Source organism: Eleginops maclovinus, chromosome 22 (assembly GCF_036324505.1).
Source record: "Eleginops maclovinus isolate JMC-PN-2008 ecotype Puerto Natales chromosome 22, JC_Emac_rtc_rv5, whole genome shotgun sequence".
In the NCBI taxonomy this organism is placed as follows: domain Eukaryota; kingdom Metazoa; phylum Chordata; class Actinopteri; order Perciformes; family Eleginopidae; genus Eleginops; species Eleginops maclovinus.
The window spans coordinates 19,720,321-19,742,792 of NC_086370.1; the positions used below are offsets into that span (position 1 = coordinate 19,720,321).

Consider the following 22,472-nt stretch of genomic DNA (forward strand, 5'->3'; position numbering starts at 1 on the left):
AACTTGCCACTCACTCTCCAATAAATACCACAGCGATGGTGGGGAACTCCACACCCCACCCAGGCCCTGACATCACTGCCCTGGGCCTATGCAAAAGCGTGTTGGTGTGTGTGTGTTTGCATCTGAGTGGTTCTGTGTGCCAGAGTAAGAGTGAGCCTCTTCTTCGGATTTGCAAATGATCGCAAACTGATTAGTGGGTACCAAACCAAGAACAGTTTCACACATCCCAGTTATGGGCCTTTGTCCACTCTGAAGACACACACACACACACACACACACACACACACACACACACACATCACATACAGTTGATAATGAAAAATGGAACGAGTGCGAAACACAGCTTCAGCATGAAGCCATCAATCACTCAGACGTACAACAATGAAACCACACACTAAACAGTTTCATAGTTTCCCAACGATGAAATTATATGAGGATTGGGGGGAGGGGAGAAGTAAATAAAGCTTAGAATAATAATAAGAATAGGATCGTAATGATGGTGCAAGGTAATTGCAAAATTAAAGAGTGACATTTAATATTCTCTTAGTCTGATGTTTAATCATTTGAACATGTTTCATTTAAAACATTAGAAACAACAACCATTGAGATTCTGACCATACCTTGTGTGTGTGTGTGTGTGTGTGTGTATTCTGGGGAGCCATGTTAGGTCTCTTGCGAATGGTGATCCCCTCCAGTGCTACTGACCGACCTTGAGGGTCTGTAAAGTTCTCACGTTCTCAAGGAAACACTCCAACCCGCCCCTTGACTAAGGCCAGATCAACACACACACACGCGCACACACACACACACACACACACACAGTTCACGCACACGCACACACACAGAGACGCTTCTGGACCAGATCTACGGCAGACATTTTGGAGAAGTTCAAAGGTGGCATGAATTAAAAGTTAACTGCCCTTGAGGGCTTTTAAATACAGGGGGTAAAACCATACAAGAACCAGAGAAGAAAGTGGAGAAAAAAGCTGAAATAAAGTGTGTGTGGAGACGTAAAGGGACTGTGTACTGACCGGACCTGAGCAATATAGATATTAAGCAACTAATGCTCAGCCTGCTTTGAGTACCAGTTTAGTTGCAATACATGACAATAGTTTTTTAGAGGAACTATGTCATACTGAAAATAAAACACCTAAGCAATATTCAAGAAATAGTTACTCTTAGCATCAACCAATGTCATAAATTACACTAAAATGCCACCATTTTATTTTCCGAAACTAATACACATCCGCCAAACTGCCAACATCTGCCATGTGTCAGCTCTCTACCCATCTACTGTATCCCTCTCTCCATCTACTCATCCATCCATCATTCTGTCCATCAATCATGAAACAGATGGCCTTTCAGGAGTCCGTGTCAAGACTGATGGCTTCCCTCTGCCCCGGCCAGACCAAACCCCCTCTCCACCAACACACACACACACACACACACACACACACACACACACACACACACACACACACACTACACACTACACACACCTACACCACTATATCTACCTGGCAAGGATGTTTCATCCACTTTTAATACACACATTATTATAGAAGTGCATGCTTGGTAAATGTTTGTTAAGTGTGTGTGTGGCAAGTCAGTGTGTCTGAGAGGGTCAGTCCAAAAAGAGAAGGCCCCAAAGAGCGCTGTCTGCCTTTGGTCCCTTGGGCCTGTCAAGAGGGATAATTGATGATGTTTTCATTACAAGGTGTGGGGTAATGTGGGGGTAGGGGCACAGTATGAGTGTGTGCTATGTGTGTGTGTGTGATGTGGGGGTAGTCAGGTTGACTCAGCTGCCTCCTCTTTGACACCAACCACTCCTGATACGTACAAGTCTTTGCTTCGAAATGACCTCGTACAAACTTAACGACTCACACTTCTAGTGGCACCCCTGTACTAAAGAAGTCACACACACACACACACACACACACACACACACACACACACACACACACACACACACACACACACCCAAACACTAGCCCTCTAAGATAAAACACACAGAGAAAGAGAGCCCAAAGACATTTTCATTCCCAGAGATAAATCTGAAACCGAATAATAAAATGCTGAGAATAAGACTAACTTGTTCTCTTGTTTTCCCTCCGCCGCTCTGTCTCATCACGGTGTCACGCCAGGCCTTTGGCAGATCTGTCCGTCTGCCTGTCGTCTCTTAAGACCTCTTTGAAATACTAATGCAGTGGCGCCTAAGATTCTGCCTGCCACTTAGATTAAATTAAGAGCTAATCGGAGACACCAGGCCACATAGGCCACATAGGCCACTGTATTACTTTACAGTATCAAGATGGACATCGTGCCTTTGTTGCCGTTGATGAATAAATGAATGAAAACACGTAGTCAGCTGATGTACTCCTTTAAAGTTGGCTTCCTTTTGTCTTTTCATAGCTATTAATGAGGAAATGGAAATGAGTTGTCATGAGGAAATCTAATTTTTCCAGTTGATAACTAAGCCTTATAATAATCACATGTTATATGTCATATCCCTTTGCTCTTCCTAATTTCTTTAGCATCACCATAATGTGTAATATGGCGGCATACACATGTAAACTTAAGATTATTATTAAGAATAGGGACAACTTTAAGTGAACAAACTTGATTTCACCAGTATAGGATAACATCCCACTCCCAGACCTGGGTTGCCATTGAGAGTCAGTGTTGCCGAGCGGGTCAGGGTTGCCGCTGGTGACCAGGGTGCTGACATGTCCAGGCTCCAGCAATAAACAGGCGAAGACTAATGGCATCTGAGGCAATGGCGAACTCTGACCTCGAAAGTTTTTTTTCTCCCCTCACTTCTGCTGTTGAGACGAGGCTCTACACATATCTGGTTTGTGTTCCCTCGGCTGAGAAGTGATAGGTCTCGACTTTACACCACACTGCAGCAACAAAGTGCTGAACTTTATGTTGATTATAACTTCTTTACTAACAACGGACCAAACACATTACGGATTCATTCTATGACCATTATAACAACACTTGACTTAACCATAAAAACCATTTATGATGCTCATTTCCTTGGGAATGCAACTCAAATCCCACAGACTGCCTTCTCCAATCTAAAGGTTGACTAAAAAGTTGAGTGTCTTTTACCCTGTTCTACTGTGTTTTGTTCGATTCAAACCAAAACCATTAAGACCATTAGGAGGAAAGAAAACGATTATTGCACCTATCCATCCATCCACCCATTCATCCATCCATCTTTCACCTCCTGTCACCCACACCCCACAACCCCTCCCGCCCTGCACACCCAGCCTGGATTCGTCCACCAAACAAGGCCCACCACAACCCAGGCTCTCCTGCCCTCCTCTGCCAGCGCAGAAATGAATTATATTGCTTTTCACACCTGTTTCTGCTCAAAAGCCTGCTGCACGCTGCTGTGTTTGAAAAAAAAGAAAGAAAAAACATTTCCAAGGGGGGTAACTGAGCTCCCCAGCTCGGCTACATCTGCGTACACGAGCGGTTAAATTAGACTCTAATTGTATTAACGGGGGATTATGCCTTCCAGTTTTTTATACTCTCTCTCTCTCTGTGCATTTTGCACATTTTAAGAGGAGAAAGGAGGAGGAGGAGAAAAAAAAAAAGCAGCTCATTGAGGGTTTGCGGGTTGGCTTCTTTTACGAGCTGCGATCACGGCTGCCCCTCGTTACACTGAGTCTGTGTACAAATAGGAGGGGAGGAGAGCCAGAATGAGAGAGTGTTAGTGATAATGTGTATGAGAGTGTGTGTGTATCAGTCTGCCAGGCTAATATAGCGATGCTAACACTCTGAATGCCAAACCCCCCTGCCCTACACACACACACACACACACACACCTACTTCAGTTTAGCAAGGCAACAATCTAAAGGGGGATACGAGTGTGGTGTGTGTAGTGTGTAGGCGGGGGTGAATTCCATCTAATTACTCTATCACATAATTTCACAAATTGCCTTTTCATAGGGGAGTGGAGAGCAGAGCACAGGGCGCGTTGGGGATTTGAGGCCTGAGCTTTCATTTACTACTCATTTCTTGTTAAATTAAACAAGAAAATACCATTTGTGAGGAGGGAGGGGTAGGGGTGGGGTGGATTTCAAATGCACAATAGAAAGGATGGAGGAAATAGAGATTGGGTACAAGCTATTTCTTCCTCTCAATGCTTGTCTCTTTGGTTGTAACACAAAGCAAGGCAGCTCAGCCTGTTATGCAATCAATTTAGAATTGATTCAGTTTGTTAAATATCTTCTTCTTTGTTATTTATGAGGGAAGAAATCATTTGAGAACTATGGAACAATATCTACTCTTCAAAGAGATTCTCATAGATGTTAAGCAGATATAAAGGTGAGTTTATCAATTGGATAAAGGATTTTTGCAGAGTTTATGTCCCATTCAGTCCCCAAATGATTACCATAACACATGTTTTAATGTGGAATGTCTATGAATATCAAAATGAGATGAAGAGACAAGTGGAAAAGCCCTCCCCCGAGCTTTATTTTGGTTCCCTACCAGGTTCACAGCTGCATGTCAAGCCATCGGTGACAGGAGGTTAATACTAATGTTTTAGGCGCTCCTATTCAGAGCAGCCAAATTCTTCCAATGATGAACACCACAAGCGCTGTCGACAACACATGAGCTCATTGGGCGTGTTGGAGGGAACATGGCGTGCTGCGACTGTCGTCATCCTCACAAATTCAATACCCTTGCTCTATCCGTCACTGCACACATCACACCACAGATAGAAGCATATTTCATGTAGTGTGGTTTTGACCCTGCCAATGTTGATTCGAGGAATCCAGGAAAATGTACTATCCGTGTAAAATACCAACAGAGTATATTTATTTTTCCTGATATAGTATGCCTTTGGAAATTAGCGTTCTTCATGGAGAAGCGAGATGCAGTAATGTCTTCAAAACAACCCGAAAAAAATTACCGTATGAAGCCACCTACCACCTACCCTGCTGGTGCACTCGCAGCCTCAGTTTGCCACCCACCTTCCCCTTTCCGCTTCGGTACAATGAGAACTCCCCTGAGGGTCCAAATGTGAGGGCGAATAACAAAAAAAAACATCAAGGTGGGTATCCAAACTTCTGCTCCATTGTCTCTCCACCGTCATATCTTTTATACTTGAGAAACAACAGCTCCTGTATTCAGGTTTGTGTTTAGCCACAGCACTCGCTATGAATTAGTGTGCATGCGTCTGTGTTTCCCTAATTGGCATTGTGTCTATCTCTGAGAGGCCAGACTCATCCTCCAGCCTTCTGTGAAACAAAGGCAGGGCAGCAGCTGATGGATGAGCCTGGATCAGATGTCTCTGTTTATGTTTGTACCAGCAGAGACATAGTGCCAGTGTCGGAGATACTGTAAATGTTTTTGCATTAGAGGTGCTATGTGGAGCATTTATAAACACAGATATATGGTGATTAGATTAATGGTGACATCGAAGAGTGATTAGTGTAAACATATAAGACTACTGTGGGCGTTCATCTGACACAAGGGGTATTGCTAATGCTAGTCCTTCTCAAAATGTAGTCCACATTTGCCATACACATGGAGGATGATGCTCTTCTCCGGCTGGATTTCATTTCTTTTTCAGCTCATATTTGAAGTGATTTTCCACCAACCAACTGTGAGCCTTTCTTCTTTTCTGCCATAAAGCAATATAAGTTACGTGCCATTGTGTGCCTGTATGTACACAAGTTCTACTTCTTATTTTTTCCAGGACAAAGTGAAAAACGTTGAAGGATCGTCCTCACCCCCCTCTTCTTTATCCATTCCCCTGTTTGAGATCTAAGAGTGCAGAAGCCTCCCATAAGCCCAACTCATGGTGTAATATGACACAGTGCATGTGTTGCTGTGTGTGTGTGTGTGTGTGTGTGTGTGTGTGTGTGTGTGTGTGTGTGTGTGTGTGTGTGTGTGTGTGTGTGTGTGTGTGTGTGTGTGTGTGTGTGTGTGTGTGTGTTTCTCTTGCAGAGTGTGTACTGAACTATACAGACAGGAAGTGTGTATGTTTCAAACACCTTTCCTCTGTAGCCCCGAAGGTGTACGGGTTGAGGTCATGGAGTTGGAGGAGAGGTTAGTGTGTATGTGTGATGATGTGTGTGTTATGTGTGTGTGATGGAGAGCCGGTGGTTTATAAAAGGAGGTGATGAGGGTCAGATGGAAAGGGGATAGCACAAAGAGAAACAAAAAGTATAAGAAGCCTTGAGAGATGTGTGTGTATATATTCTGTATATGTCTCGGACAAATACCACACTACAGTGTACGCAATGAAAGAAGTTCCTCCGATGTGCCGTTAACATCAACGATACTGAGCTACAAACAAATAAGCCCATGCAATATCCATAATGCAACAGGAAAATGTTTCCCCCAGCATCCTCCCTGCTGACTTGTGCAACTCAAACCAACACCCACTCAACTGTAAGGTGTTTTCCACCAAACCTGAACCATTAGCAGATGCCAGTTTTGGTTTTAACTTCTACAATCAAGTTGACCCTGTTTTCTCTTGTTTGATTTCATTTTCGAAATCACACTTTTTGAAGCCTAAATTTCACGCTTTATTTCCAGTTTGCTTCCAATAGATGTACTGTGTGAAACACTGGAAAAACCCTGAGATGTGAGCATTGATTCAGAGGTCTGAAACCTTTAAACATGTCTAAGAAAAAAGCCAGTTCTTATTATTTCTACCACAGAAAACAAATACATATGGGAATATATTTCTATTCATTTCAAGTAAATATAAAAATATGTTGGCCTAATGTTTAGCAACTGTGGGTGGTGAATTGATCAAGTTCGAAATGATAGAAATTTGTGGAGACAGAATTCAATTTACTATTCGCTCCAGTCACATTGCTGTATTTCAGCATCGAAATATATTTTCCCACACTGTTTCTCCATGAACAATTTGTCAGCTGTTAACGGTTTTCACATTACCCGCTTTAATTGAATAAATATAAAGCCAAACCACAAGCTTTTACAGCATCCCAGGCATCTGTTAAATAATGACAGATTTGTTCTTAATAAGGCTCATCTATGTATCTGCAGTTATGGCCGGGGGCGTCTCTCCTCGGTTAAACCTTATTCGGTTTCAGCAGATGAGGAGCGCGGGCTGCCGATATTGCCAGCAGATCACACAGGCCTGTGTCTTTGAAGTGTTCACCGTACCAACCAAAAACACATCGCGGAGGAGAGAGGGGCTCTGGTGGTGTTAGCGTCAATGAGTGTGTCCGTGGGTGTGTGCGTGTACATGTTCCTTTGAGTGCCAGTATATCAAATAAGACGGGAGCAGAACCAGAAAGATAGAAAATGTGTGAATAAGAGCAAGAAAAAAGCCTGTGGGTGAAGTTCAATGTGCACACGTGAAATGAAAACTGAGAGCAACTGAGAACAAATGGTGTTTCATTCAACTCACTGTAAGGTGCTGAAAGAGCCATGCTCTCATAATGTTGGTGGCCACCTTAGGGAAGATCCCTCTCTTCTTGTTGCGCTTCTTCTCTTTATCCGGGTCATCGTCATCCCCTGTGCTCGGCGAAGCCACGCTGTTGTCCAGGCCATCACCTGCCACATGACAAGAAACAGGAAGAGACGGAGGATATCAGACACACAGTTTGTTTACTTCCTGCATTCGATGCGCCTCTGCGCTCAAAGGGAATAAATACGATTTCGAAGGAATTCTGGAGGGCTTTGTATGCACAGACGGAGGGGTATAGAGACACAACAATGGCAGGCAAAGAATGGCTGGAAAACAGCACCTCATAAATGCATTCATTTTTAATACATTTATAAATAACCCTGCCTTTCATTTTTCACCCCCCCCCCTCCTCTTGAAAACACAGCAAGCGCTCCGCATCTTTTTGCAAGAAAAGAGAGGGAGAAGGGGAGCACAAAGGACTTGTAAGGTCGCATTTCCCCACTCTCCCATCCAAGCCTGCGCAGAATTGAAAATGACAGAGAGATTTAGTCTTTATTATCCTGAGGGGGAAATAGTTATTGAAGCGTCGCCCCCGCGCATTCTGCCATTTTACCTGAGGTGGAAAGAGTAACACGGCACTACAAAAGGGGAGGTTGTGAGGAGGGGGGGAGGCGGGAAATAAAAAGAAAATAGGTGGGAAAAGGGAAGTCAGAGGCACAAACAGCGCTGACAAAGCTAGCTGCTTTTCATAACAATGGCGTCATGGCTGCTTACAGCAACCTGTAGGGCTTCGATAAGGCTCTATTAAGGCCAGTTAACCTCACCTTAGGGGAACACTGAGACAGCTTAGAGTATTCGAGCACAGAGAGGAAAAGTGAAAGGAAGACGCTCCATGGGCCTTTTCTCTGCATTCAGACTCGACAACATGAACTCTCTCTCACACACACACACACACACACACACACACACACACACACACACACACACACACTGCACATATTCAAAACTACCCAATTACTGTACGAATTCTATACAGCTCCAGAGGCTCTTCCCATCTGTGGCTGTGAAAAGCCTAATTGTTATTATCATTATTCAAAAATGCGAGCCACCCTCAATGAAGACGATAATCATAAAAGAAACATGAGGCGAGGTAAACAAGTGCACCCTCACTGACAGAAATTTCAGCAGCTGATAACAGACTTTTTGTCCACGTGTTTCGACTGGAAGTGAGAAGAAATGCTGAAGCAGTGCACAGAATTGGAGACAGTTATTTATTGATTACACACAAAGCACTTCTAAAGCGTCTAGGTCTATTCACTGCAACGGGAGTAGATAACTGCATTTGAGCAAGCCCGCGCTCCGCTAACTTGCACAGGGGCGACACCCAGCACCTAGCTAAACCCTAAGCCCCCGATTCATCGATAATTAATGGGGATGTTGGCGCTAATCCGGTTGGAGATGACTTTTTTCCAGCCTGCCACATCAATGGAATAATCAAGGGTCTAAAACCCAGGCCTTTGCTCCCCATTACCTCGGGCAAAAGAATTCCTGAAAGCATGCCTGGAGGGCACCTGAATTATATACACCATTAGGAGAGAGAGGCTCGCAACGATCCATACGAAACAACACTCTTGGCTAGCTCTCGCCGACTGTTCTGGCAGAAGGAGATACATATGCACACATATTGAAGGCTTTTTAATGAAGCTTCTGTGGGATCGGAGGTGACGCAAAGGAGGCTGGGGGAGGGATAAAACAAGTGCTTGATTTTCATAGATACTGATGCAAACACCACCCACTGCGCATCAAGTATGCCCACATGCATGTACATTTGGTTGTAGGGTTGGGCAACAGTCACACCACAAAGAGGTCAGAAGTTGGTTTCAGGCAATATGAGTCAGTCAGTAATAAGTCTCTGGATAATCCGGTAATTATTTTCCAGATTGTTTAGCATTTTAAAATGTGAGAAAATCAAAAGAAAAGTCCAACAAATAAAGGATATATTTATAAGGTTGTTAAACAGAGAAAAACTGCAAACACTTAGATTTAAAAATGCTAATCCAGCCTTTTAACCCCCCAAAAACACTCAAGACAATATACTCCCTGATACCCAGCTTCTAGACCTCCCTCTGTTCGAAAACACACTCTCATTGCAGGCTTTAGTTACATCATTAGCCCGGGACAAACGCAGCCTGGGCTTAACAAGTGGCTTTTTTCTGCCTACTGTTTCAGGGCTGATACACACCCTCCCCTCCGTCCCTCTCTCTTCCTCTCCGCCAGAGCCGAGGCCCTGTAATCTAAGACCAGATTTTCATTGGAAGCAAATGCTTTCAATCCGTTGTAAAGACCGGCTCATGTTCAGCAAAGCCTACAATAACAAACCTAGGGGCTTGTCCCATGTGAGTTGGGGAAACAGAAGCAAGCGGCCGGAGTACCAGCTCATAGCATGAGTGAGCGAGTGAATGAGCGAGTGAGGGAATGAGTGAGAGCGTGAGGAAGTATGCTTGCAAGACAGCTAGGAGTAGCAGAGAGTGGGCGAACAGGCAAGCTCAGGGTGAGGTGAGAAATCGTGAGAAGCATGGAGAGAGGGGGAAAGGAGAAGGGGAAACACAAAGAGTCAGAATAAGTCAGAAAAGTGGGGATGCTATGAGAAAACACATGATTCTGGGTGTGTTGCCTGCATAAGTGTTCTTAATATTGTTGCATACTTTAATTATGCTATTCTACAGGTAGGTAAAATGCACTATTTTCAGATGCTCTTTCCAGCCTGGTAATAAAACCTGCAATCACATGTTTGCTCTCTAACCTTTAAGCCGCCACTGCCCCATATCATGTAGCACTATATCAGCCATTTTTGAGAGTCCTTCTTCATGACTTTTGATATAGGCTGAATTAAATGGTATGCAAGAAGCAAATACAGGATTTGAGAGTCTTATTCATGACCCTACATAATATAAAATAACCCTACAGATCTCTAGCTAATCAATAATGGATCAGATACTAAAATGATGCATGATGTGAGCAAGTAGTTTGCATTAAAATTCTACCCATATATACCATAAGCCATGGGAAGAAACACAGAAAGAAACTGGTTGTAATCCAATACACCAAAAATGAAAAATAAGGAATCAGAAATTGAGCTGTCTCCGATTTAAAAGATCTCAGGCAAAGGTTGACCATTTAAATCATGCATAATCCAAGCCCTAAGCCCGACAGGGAAACCCTAAAACCTCCCAGTATCCCTCTCCTTTCCCAATACTTCTAAGTCTGACCTAAAGACACTTACTTTACCTCGGGGGGGGAAAAGGAGGGAGGAGGGCTGGAGAAGGGCCGTCAATTTTATTGGCATTTCCATTTTCACTGCAATTTGATACCAATCACCTCTGCAAGGTCTGGGGCTAATTTCTGCTTTGCTTTAACTCCAGTCAGAGAGAGAAGAGGGGGAGGCGGGAGGAGAGAAAGACTGAGGGAGTGAGGAAGGGTGAAGCAAGGGAAGGTGTTGAAGCTGTGTCTGGCAGCCATGTTGGTGAAATGTCAATGGTGTTACCTCAGCTTAGGAGAGAGAGGAGAAAGGTAAAACAGGGAGAGAAAGCAAACAAGAGAAGGGGAAGAAAGGTAAGAAGAGAGGGAGTAGAGGAACGGATGTGGAATATTTACTGAGAGCGGAGAAATGAAAAAACTAAAGTCACAGAAGTAGGAGAAAATAATAGAGAGGAGATGGAGCACATTACAGTTAACCACTCGAAAAAAAATCATACGCAGGACAGTCAGTCAGACCTGTCCACTGTAATGCAGATACGTTCCTCTGTCTTAGCCTCTGAAGCTAACAAAACACAGAATAAAGGACTTTTCAGAAAAGCTCTTCCAAATGGATTCATTTGGATGCAATCAGAGCATATTTTCCATTATTCTGATGGAAACAGGTTCAACTTGTAGACACAACAACAGTCCTGGTGAAGTTTAATGGTAAAAAACAAGGGAAACTCATATAGCAAGTTGCTAATGAGTAACAATCTGTGGGGCGGAGATTATTGAATAGCTGTATTTCTGGATAGTTGACACACTGCACATAGACACTGCAAGTGGCTACTTAAAAATAATGGGTACCAGTGTTTACATCACTTGCCCTTAAAGCTGATGGCAAGTGTGCTCATTAGACCCGATTTAAACAAGTGCTTTGTGGTGTCAGTGTGGGTCTATACTTAAAATGGGGATTGAACTGATAGTAAGCAGTTATCTGGACGAGTGTAATCAGTGACGTCATCATTTAGCCATTCACTTTTCAGTCAGTCCCCTCTGAAGTCCACTCAGCCAGTAAACTATCAAGTCAGCCAGTAAGCAGCAGTCTATAAAGCCACCAAGTCAGTCAGCGATCCATAGAGCAGCCCTGTCAGTCAGAAAGCTAGCCAGGCAGCCAATGAAGCAGTCGTCACTCTCCATAAACAGGCTGCCAGGCTCATTAGGAGCGTCAGCAGGCTGTAACCCTGGGCTGCATACATACAGCGTGGGGCAGCTAGGCTAGCAAGCTCCAGTCTCCCCACGAGGAGAGGCCACAGGCACAACTCTGGGCCTGGCCCACTGATCGACCATGACAACATCTTTGCAACTAGTTGGAGGAGGGGGAGGGGGGGTTGAATCAATGCAGGGCGGCGGGGGCGCATGTTCGTGTGTGAAGAATGCATGCATGCATGGGTGTGCATTGGTCTGTGTGTGTGTGTGTGTGTGTGTGTGTGTGTGTGTGTGTGTGTGTCTATCTCTGTCTTTCTTTATGCATGTGTTTCCAGCCACAGAAGCTCTGAATGTCGAGTGTGTGTGTGTGTGTGTGTGTGTGTGTGTGTGTGTGTGTGTGTGTGTGTGTGTGTGTGTGTGTGTGTGTGTGTGTGTGTGTGTGTGTGTGTGTGTGTGTGTGTGTGTTTGTGTGTGTTTGTGTGTGTCTGTGTCTGTGTCTGTGTGTGTGGCAATTAGGGAGCAGGCCAGTGACTGGAAGGAGCCAGGGGCAGTTGAAATGCCCCGGGGCCAACCAAGGGAAGGAATATTTTATCAGTCCCCTCACACGCTGTACACACACTTGCACAAACACACACTCACTGCGAGCAAACAGATAATGACGTAAAAACTAGGTTAGCTTTCTTCATGCATTTTCACCTTCGTTAGCATTAGCTCAACAGACACTTACTTCCACTTCATGTTTCATTCCTGCCTGCCCTGCTTCCTACTTCATTACTTTTCTCTGTCCACTTTCTCCCTGTGTGTTCAACTGTTGGGTTTGGATGGAGGATATTTGCAGGGGTGTATTGTTATCTTTTTTCACTAGATTCGAAGTTTTTGTTCCTTGTAAATCAACAATATTTCATGGGTAAATGATATTCCACTATTAAATATGAAAATAAAATGGTTTCATTTCCTCAGTCATGAAATTTCCGGCCTGCCTCTTCAACTGTTGAGTACTAATGATGCTTTCTGTCTCCTTTTATTCCTCTCCTGTGTCTTTATCACTCATCTACATCTCTCTGTCTCAAGGCATACCCTGACATTATCAAGCAGTATCTAGGCTAATCTGTTATGATCTGATTATGAACCATCTCTCAGCGTACGACAGAGATTGCTACTACCTGCCCCCTCTGCGCAGGCACATGTGCCATTCCGAGGTGTCAGCCATTTTTCTGCTGCCTGGCAAATTAACAGCCTCGAATTCACCAGTCAGTCATCTGCGAACAGCGATCATGTCAGACACGCCGCTTGAAGCACAAACGCGGGAGAATAATGACATTTAGCTTTCCAATAATTTTGTCTTCATAGAGGCACTGCTGGGTTGAGGAATAAGGGTTATGAATATTAGCTTTGTGCCAGATGTCATGGGAGGGATCCCGTGTGAGGAATCATTCACAGATGGTTTTTTGGAGGATACTGAGAGATGTTTTTGCAAGCTTTTATAGCCTGTGGATGGACTCAGAGGGGGAATGAATGCAGACAGGTCTTTTGAGTTTATGACAGCACATTTATTCTATAGCTTATTTGTTGCAAGAGAGAGTGTGTCTTTTGCTGAGTGACCTGGAGCTGATCCCTCAATGGGCCACTCCTAGAGTTTCACACCCCAGAAAGCTCACATGACCCTGGGTTGGCTGCCCAGGCAAGGCCCAGGCCTCAGGGACGAGCTATCCTGTTCCACATGGGATACACACATCTCATATTGGCAGGCGAGAAATTCATGCATACACTCTTTCTAAACATGATACATAAAGCTCACACACGCATGCTGATGTACATTCACTAAAGTGCTCTCCTTCTCACTTTTTTTTTTTTTTGGGTCTGTGGCACTCACACACAAATACACCCAGTCTCACACACATTCCCAGAAATCCTCAGAGAGGTAAAGAAGGGCTCGCAAGAGGGAGGAAGGGAAGAAAAAAGTGGCGTTTATTGTATTCAGGCCATTCATAAGCTCTAGACTTGGGGAGGGGGAGTACAGGGGGGTTGCAGGCAGTGGGGGGTTCCCTTTGCATGGCTCTGGAGGCCCCTCCCACCTCCAAATATTCTGAACATGCAGGAATTCCTTGCAAAACAATTCCCAAGTAGGGGCACATTTTTCAAAAGGGTCTGTCCCCTTTTACCGCACCGACAACAGACACTTGAACACACTCCGTTTCTTAGGATCTTCCACGAGGCAACTTTCCAATAATGACTAGCAAAGTATTCTAAACCAACACACACACTACTTACTTCAACACAAAACACTCTCTGTGACCAATGCTGTTTCGCCTCCCTTTTATTCCCGCGGAGAAGGAGAGACACAGAGAAATCCCCTTGACTACTCGGCGGATAATGACATGCGCTGTCGGCAAAACAATATGGCTAGTCTAGACTTCCCTTCCTGCCAGAAAGACACTCCACTATTTTCAGATCTCTGGACAAGACTTCAACCAACACAATGAATCACTCTGAATCAGATCAATGTTTGAACATCATAATGAATAAATAGATAGGAAGAGAGGAAAGTTGTCATAATTACAGTAGAAAAAAATAAGGCTTTCCAGGTAAAACAATCAAGCGACGGATAAGTAATTGCTTCCTGTAATCAAACACGACTCCATTGAAGTAATTACAGTCAATAACGAATGCTTTGCAATAACAAAGCCGGTTACTTTGAATGATGACAGTTTTGTGGATCAACGCTGACAGATTCAATAATGGCAGTAACTGCTGAGGCATTTACAGAGGTTATTTGTAATTAAAGCCCACTGGAGACGTCTTGTTGTGAGAATGCGAGCCAAGTTAGCAGCAATTATTTCATTTGTGGTGATCTGATGAGGAGCAGATCAGGAAGCCAGAGACAGGGATTGTGTTTAACCAACAACATCCAAGGTATGAGTTAATTAAAAGTGTTTGCTAAACTCCAGGTCTGTGGTATTCATGTGGCTTTTGCTGTGCTGGATTTAGTGCATCGTTGTGGGTTTTCAAGCTGAATGTAAGTGGACGTTGGTGCATGCTTTTCGAAGTGTTTCATATTAAGGTGTGTGCAGGTGACCAATGAGTCGATCCATTACGAAAAGACAGAAAATATTCACTATCTCGAGCTTCTGAAATGTGATCCTACATATGCAGAGTATATCTTTGATTTGTGCACATACAACTAGCTATTTAGATATATGTCATTATTCCCGGGGAACATTTTCTGGGTAATGCTCCGTTTTAGAACACCTTACATGACACATTCTTGACCTTTTACAAAATATTGACCTGTTTTTATGATATTTACTCTGATGTTTCATTCTGTTTTTCTGTGTGTTATGGCTGAGGCACAACCAAGTCGACTGTGAGAGATGGGTGGGGATGGTGGAGTTGTGTGTGTGTATGTGTGTGTGTGTGTGTGGGGGGGGGGGTTCAGGCCTGTTGACATAGCCATAGGTGATGGCAAAAATGTCAGTGTAAATGTGACTGCTCTCTCTGTGCCATTTTCCCGTAAAGGGTCATCACCACGGGCTGCCTGACACGCTGGAAACTGCCTGAAGCGTGGGGCACCGCCACGACATTAAACTGCAGTATGCCTCCACACACACACACACTGGCTTTTATTCCAACCTCCAGATCAGTCAAGAGAGAAAGAATAAGGGAGAAGGAGATGGACGGTACACACTAAAATGAAAGTGTAAGGCGAAGAATTCACCCTTTCATGTTGAGCACTTTTGCTGTGTAACCATTGATTTTTCCCTCCTTGCCTTTGTGTTGCCGTTTTATTTTTTTCCAACCTGAAGATAGAAGGCCAGACTCGGTTCAAACGGGAGCACTTGTGAGGGGGGCCCACAGATTCTCCGCCTCAGTGAAGGGAAGTCCTCACACATACACAAACACCCTCACACTCACACAAGATGGTAACCATCCTGAAATCGTGCCTCTTTTGCTGCTTTTCTCACTCTTCACTCTCTCAATTGTTTCGCTGCCTCTCAGATGGCTTTTGACACCTTCGACTCACCAAGCTTCAGTCAAACTCTGCTCACAACCAACACACACACACACACACACACACACACACACACACACACCCACACACACACACAGGGAGTCAAATGGACAGGGGAAGGGGGGGGAAGGGATGGCAGAGAGGACAAGGACTATAACAAAAGCTAAGAGCACTTAACAGCACAATGGCACGGCGGTCCTTTCCAAAAAGTCAGCTGATGTGCTGAAGGGCGTTCAAAAGTCCTTCAATGTGGACATGGAACAAAGAGGGAACCTTCAGATAAACTAAAGCAAAAAAGCATCCTATTTAAACTTTGTTGTGGACAAACATTGTAACAACTAACATCCATAAGAAAACTACATGTACCAATGAAACACCTTTAATAAACTATCAAAATATCCCTGAATTATGTCTTCAACCAACTCATCAAAGCAATCAGTAAAAATAAACCACAATTAAGTGGATATGTATCATTTCTGTACCAACAACCAGTCTGTAATCATGCCTTTGGGTTGTCTAGTTCCAATAACCAAACTCAAGTCACCCTGTTTATTTTTCCCGGTGGTGATTATCTGAATGACACACACTCTGATAAACGCTTTTAATACACAAGGATTTTCCCACTCATGGTAGCCTATCAGCGCCAGCTAAACTGCAGTATGTTAGATAATGCAGGCACGCCAACCCTGCGGTGACACGGGTTAATAATAGCGCATTAGCTTCCAGTGAGTTTTCTTTTGGAATAACAGAAGGTTTTAGTACCATGAAGGAGTTTAATATGGTCGCACCCACGAGCTCAGGTTACTGAAGGGGTGGTTAGGAAAACAGGATAAGTCGTTATCAGAGCCACAACCTACTCTATTCAAATATGTTTGGATGTTGAGTTGGTGCATTTCCATTTTAGGGTCTTAGCTGATTTATAATGAGTAAACAAGTACGCTCAATTGTGTTCCAGACTCTGGATCCACACTGATATTTCCATCTGTTTCACAAACTGAATAATAAAATGATCTTTCTCCAAAGAGATGCTGCATCCCCACTTCCTCCTGCTCCTCAATGTGTCCTTGATAGGCACAGGATGTGGTGTTGTAGGGGTTGTGGGGGATTTGTAGTCCTATCAGCCGCCCCATACGCAGAACCGATAAGGCTTGCGAGACAGGGGCAGAGGAAGAGGAAGCGAGTGGGTTTACAGCGGGCCTATTTCCTGTGGAGCATGGGCCCATGTGGACGGTAGTGATATGCCCCCCATGGACACCGGCGCTCTCGCCACACAGTCCCACCAAGTCACTTCCTGAAAGAGGCAGCCCTCTTTGGGGGTGACTTCCTGTAAAAGTATGACCTCTCTGCTTAAAGTGAATCTCAATGGAACAAAGACCTGGAGCTGCCCATGGGAGCCAGTCTGTACAATATATAAGCAGTGTGTGTTGGTGTGTGTGTGTGTGTGTGTGTGTGTGTGTGTGTGTGTGTGTGTGTGTGTGTGTGTGTGTGTGTGTGTGTGTGTGTGTGTGTGTGTGTGTGTGTGTGTGTGTGTTCTTTAACACTTACTCAAAAGGTTATCACGAGTGAGAATCTCAGCCCCCGGTCCCTGCTCATCTCTTTGAGTTTCACCGGCTCGGAGCAAGAATTGGGTTACATCCGAGTGTGTGTGTTTCATGAATGTGTGTGTGGCAAGTGGCATGCCTTGTGTTGCTTTGCAAACACACAAAGTAAACGCCGATGCTGCCCTCTGGCCCACCCTGCTGCTCCTGTGTTTACCTACAGGTATTTGTTATCCCTCTCTTCTCTCTCTCTCTCTGTAAACTCTTAGGGAAGCTTGCAGAGGTCTTTATCTCTCAGTCAAATCCCTATAGCAGGTATCCATGTCAAACAGACCAAGAGGAGGGGGCCTCAGGGGGCAGCATGTTTGGTCTGGGTTAGCTGAGGGTCAAGCTTTGGCCCAGTCGAAACACATTAAATCCATCCTTTACTACTAGCCTCCTGCGTCACAGGTTACCGGGGTTTAAAACATGCACAGTCACCGTGTATGAAACCTCTTTTAACCCATTGTCGCCTGCGCTGAAACTGAATATTTGTTGTTTATTTACTTTGAAACAACAGTATAAAGGCCCGGTTTGAATGTAAGAAGTAAAGGGACTTGCATGTGTCGTATGGAGTTTCTAAAATAATCCTGAATAAAAATTAAAGTAGCATCGACCCATATTCAAAGATTTAAATAGAATCCCCAGGGGTGCTGGTTTTGACCAAAAGTGGCGCTACTGCTGGTGTTTCCCTGGCATGAAATTGGCTTTGTGTGGGTGTCGTTCGGAGAGCCGGCTGGTAAATTCTCCCGTTCTTTTGTTAGAAAAAGGGGGGGGCTCCATGCATAATGGTCTTAGCCAGGGAGGTCTGGAACTGTGTCCATAAATTGAATTATTTCAATTTGAGGTAGAGAGAGTGAGAGAATAATGGAGAGTGGCTGTGTGAGTGTGTGTTGCATTTACATGTGAACATATGCATGTGTGTTGATGGAGGGGAGCGGCGGCGAGAGACTCATTTTTATTCTTCGACGGGGGCTCACATTTACAACAGAGAATATAAACCAAGTTGCAGGAGATTACAGAAGAGGCCAAATGTTACCTTGCAGCTGGAAGCTATAGAGTATTAAAGAAAAGGCGGGTGGGTTGAGGACGCCTGTGCAACAACTTCCTGTCTGAAAATGATACGTATTATTTTCTTACAGTACAAATAGTTGGCTTATTTAGTATTGAACAATGACATTTGTTTTCCCAAAATCACGCCAATCAAACCCCTAAATCATGTCTAAATGTTGATATAAAGATATCCTCCAGCATCAGTAATGCTTAAACAATAGACGGGTGTGTGTTGGTGTGTATAAGTGTATATGTTTGGTTGGGGGTGGGGGTGGGGTGGAAATATTCCTGACACAATATAATCGGCCGGGGACCATATGGCAAACTTGCAGCAAGCTATTTATCCTTATCCTCTTTAGAGGCTAAAATTAGCACTCCGCTGTTTGTAGCTTTAAGCTGGACTCCAACCACTCTGATAGGGCTAATAATAAAGAAAAAAAACAGTCCAGCTGGCACAACTGCTCCGCCTCCTTGTTCTGTTTCCATCTTTTCCTCCTCCTAAGTTTCTGTCCAATGTCTCTTTTCCCTCCTCACTGAATTATCCGGCCAAACTGCCCTTCTCTTCAAGACCAAATCAAGTTAATCTGACCACAAGGAATTGTATTAATATCATATAAGTGTTGCTAGAGCCAGGTTCCTCTATAAGCCCATGTGTCAGGAAAGCCAGGATTTCCTGAACACTGACCCCCTCGGCTAGCTTAAGAGCGTAGGATGATGGGGCTAATCTCTTTATCAAAAGCTTAAATAAACATCAGTGCTCTGTGCATGCATGTGTGTGTGTGTGAGTTGCTTATTTGTGTGTGTGTGCCAAGGGGCCAAACAATGCTTCTCCACTCAACAAAGTGCTAATACCCTGTCTCTTTGCTCTCCCCCTCCCTCCTCCCTTGCTTCTCTTTCCTCTGCCTCCATTCAATGCCCAAAGTACAGTACGTCTCTTTCATATGCATCTAAAATTAAAATGCTACCCCCTCATCTGACTCTCTCCTCCTGTCATCCACTGTCAGAGGTGATCATGTGAGGGTTTTTCTCTAAAAAGCTAACATCTGATCATAGGCCCCCTGAGCTCAGCTTCTTTTCAAGGGAGGAGGAAGGCAGCTAGAGGAGAGAGAGTTTTAGGTTGTTTTATCGGCCAGATGAAATGTGTTGTGACATGTCGGTGATGAGGTGCTCAGATTATCTATGAACCTGCACTGGCTAGGATGAAGAAGCAAGGCGTCTCTGATATAGTTTGTATGTGTTTGTGAGTTTCCCTGAGTGATTCCAGGCAATCGGAGCTGAATTGAAAACAGACTAAATAAGGAATGACTATGAGAAGTTTCCCAGGGCAAGAACACAAGATCCTCCCGACCAAACAACACAGATAATTTCACAAGTGACTGAGCACGCTTCCCCTTTTTTTCCCTCTTTTAATTTGCATGACAAGGGAATTACCACATTTCAACTTGTTTACATTGACAAATCACAGCTGAAGGAATTCTTTCCAAAAGGAGATATCCAGTAATTTGAACAAAAGTGGTGTCTTCTTTTAGGACATGATTACACGAGAATGATGCAAATTATGGTGCTTCATACAGAAATAAACTGAATGGAGTCCTCAGTTGACACTTTTCAAAGAAGATCTTGAATTGAGGACTCGGAACCAAAGCTTTTCCATGTTTAAATGTACAAGTCATGTGTGGAGAAGAGCTTTTCTTATTCTAATTTCTCCGCCTGCACACTGAAAAAGTTTTGCAGAAAAAGTCTGTGATAATCTCTCCACCCCAACACACAGGAGACCTCTACAAGGCAGAAAGTGTGTGTAAATAGTATCTTTTAGCAAACACCAGTAATTAGATATAGGCATTTGGCATTCACGCCAGTCGCAAATTAAAGAAGAGCGCTTCCTGTAAACAGACAGCGAGAATGTGTCTACATCATTAGCGTGCCACAATTATAACATGGGAGCTAAAGATACATTTCCCTCCCGCTCGCTCTCCCTCACCGAAGCAAATGAAGTAGAACCTCTTTTTCTTTCTCAAATGAGCGGCTGTTCTCGGAGCAGCAGCAAACTACATGTCGTGTTCCAGGTGCATTTATGACTCAAACAAGTAAGATCAAATGCAACACAGGCAGCTTTGTAAAAAAAAAAAACAAGAGACGTAAATGATGCCAACGTTTTCATTTGGCAGACTTTCTGAACATCCTGAGCGGGCGCACAGAGATTTAAGGAATAACTGCAGGGAAGGGAGCAAAGCTATTTTGTGTGCCCGCATGTCTTGAATGAATATGTATTTCATGTAAATTGTGCACACAAGGCATATTGTAATGGCCGGGGCTAGACTTTGCATTTCTTTGGTCATGCAAACATGCCCACATGTAACCAACAGACGAGAGAGATTTAATGCAACAGAGAGACGGAAAGAGCAGAAGCCATATAGAGAAAGGAGAAGGAGACAGAGGCTATGAGAGGAAAATATGTGCAAATATGAGGCTCACATGATGATGTGTACACATGCTCGGCTACAAACAGCACATAAATCCAAAGTCAAACAGTGAAATAGCCTCTGCCACCTTGTCAAACTGTTTTATAACCATTATCTTCCCACAGATGAGACGTTCACACAAGCCAATAAAACACAAGTTAGGGAACCTGATTGACTTAGCAGATGATCCTCTCATGTGGGAAAAGGAGGCAGAGGAGAGGAGGTGGTCGGAGAGGCTGGAGGAAGTCACTGTGTTTACTTTGATTCTTTCATCCACACGACCCCAGTGGCCGAGTGACACCGGTCCTAATCCTAAAAGCAAACTGGCCCCTTGCTGTGGGAACCTGATACAATTTCCTCTTTTTCAGAGAGGGGCAAACTCAGGCCACTGCGAGTTTGCTTACTGCCTACAAGGCAATAAAAACGCATTGAGGGCTATCATTTTCTGCGATGCGAGTCTTTACATGTCAGTTAATGCATCAGGAGGCTGTAAAGATCTCAGTGAATCTGACAGGGGGGGGGGGGGTCGTGATAGGCACAGACATCTCTTTTCCCAGGTAACTGCAGATAATAATGTTTGAGATGCAGTAAATCCAGTCGAGGCTGAATAAACATTCCTACCGGCAAAGAGGAGCTGTAGAGGGATGTTTTCTCAAGTTGCTCTGAGCCACATTACCCTTTATACCTTTCAAATATTGATTTTTAACAAACAGCATGTGAACAGAAAGTTAGGCTTTTGTGACCCAACTGTTTTTAACACATGCTTACACACACTTCTCCCGCTGTAGTGAGCTTCAGGTGGCCCGGCTCTCTCATCTCTCAGAGAAGATGTTGCTGTTTGTTAGCAGCACCTCAATAGACTCCTAGACAACACTCGGCAGCACTTAACACACTCATCGGGGATAACCGCTCCGCCTCGCCCTCTCCTCCTCAGTCATTCACACCCACACACACTGCTCCCGTCAGCATCAAAATGTTTTCACAGCATCGCTCTGAAACCCTTTCCTACATCTTACTTTTTATTTCTGTCTTTCACTTTAGTCTTCTGCCTCTCTCCCTTGCGTTATCGCTCTGAGGAAATCAAAGCGAGATCTTGTTTGTCTCTACCAGCTAGTGTACTTACACACACACCTCCAGTAATACGGACTGCAGACTGATCAGGGGAACCACATTGCTTTTATCTACCCACAGAGCCTCACATTTAAACACATTACTAGGAAAGCTGGACACCAGTAAGACAATTACCGGACCAACGATCTTCCTCAGTAACGTCTAGACGACATCTAGACAACCAAACACAACTACTAAGTACTGTTTCTCGTGCGTGCTATATCTCCACGTTTTTATATAGTAAAGTTCGGCCAAAACAATTAACACTTAGAGTTTTAAAAGGTGCACAAAGGCTTGTGCCCTGAAATTACATCTCAATTAGCTGGAGGTTCACCTACTGCTGTGTTGGATGTAAAGATGTCATTGTATGTGTGCCAATGCAGCTAATTCACACTCATATTACTGTTAAC

General features: G+C 44.1%; 1 protein-coding gene across 1 annotated transcript in view; it reads right to left on the minus strand.

Moving 5' to 3' along the window:
- Positions 1-22,472, minus strand: part of LOC134858904 (homeobox protein Meis1) — a 75,224-nt gene that overhangs the window by 31,929 nt on the left and 20,823 nt on the right. Inside the window, exon 8 of the mRNA XM_063875124.1 lies at positions 7,406-7,551. Coding sequence (XP_063731194.1) covers positions 7,406-7,551 — 146 coding nt within the window. The remainder of the gene's footprint in view (positions 1-7,405; positions 7,552-22,472) is intronic.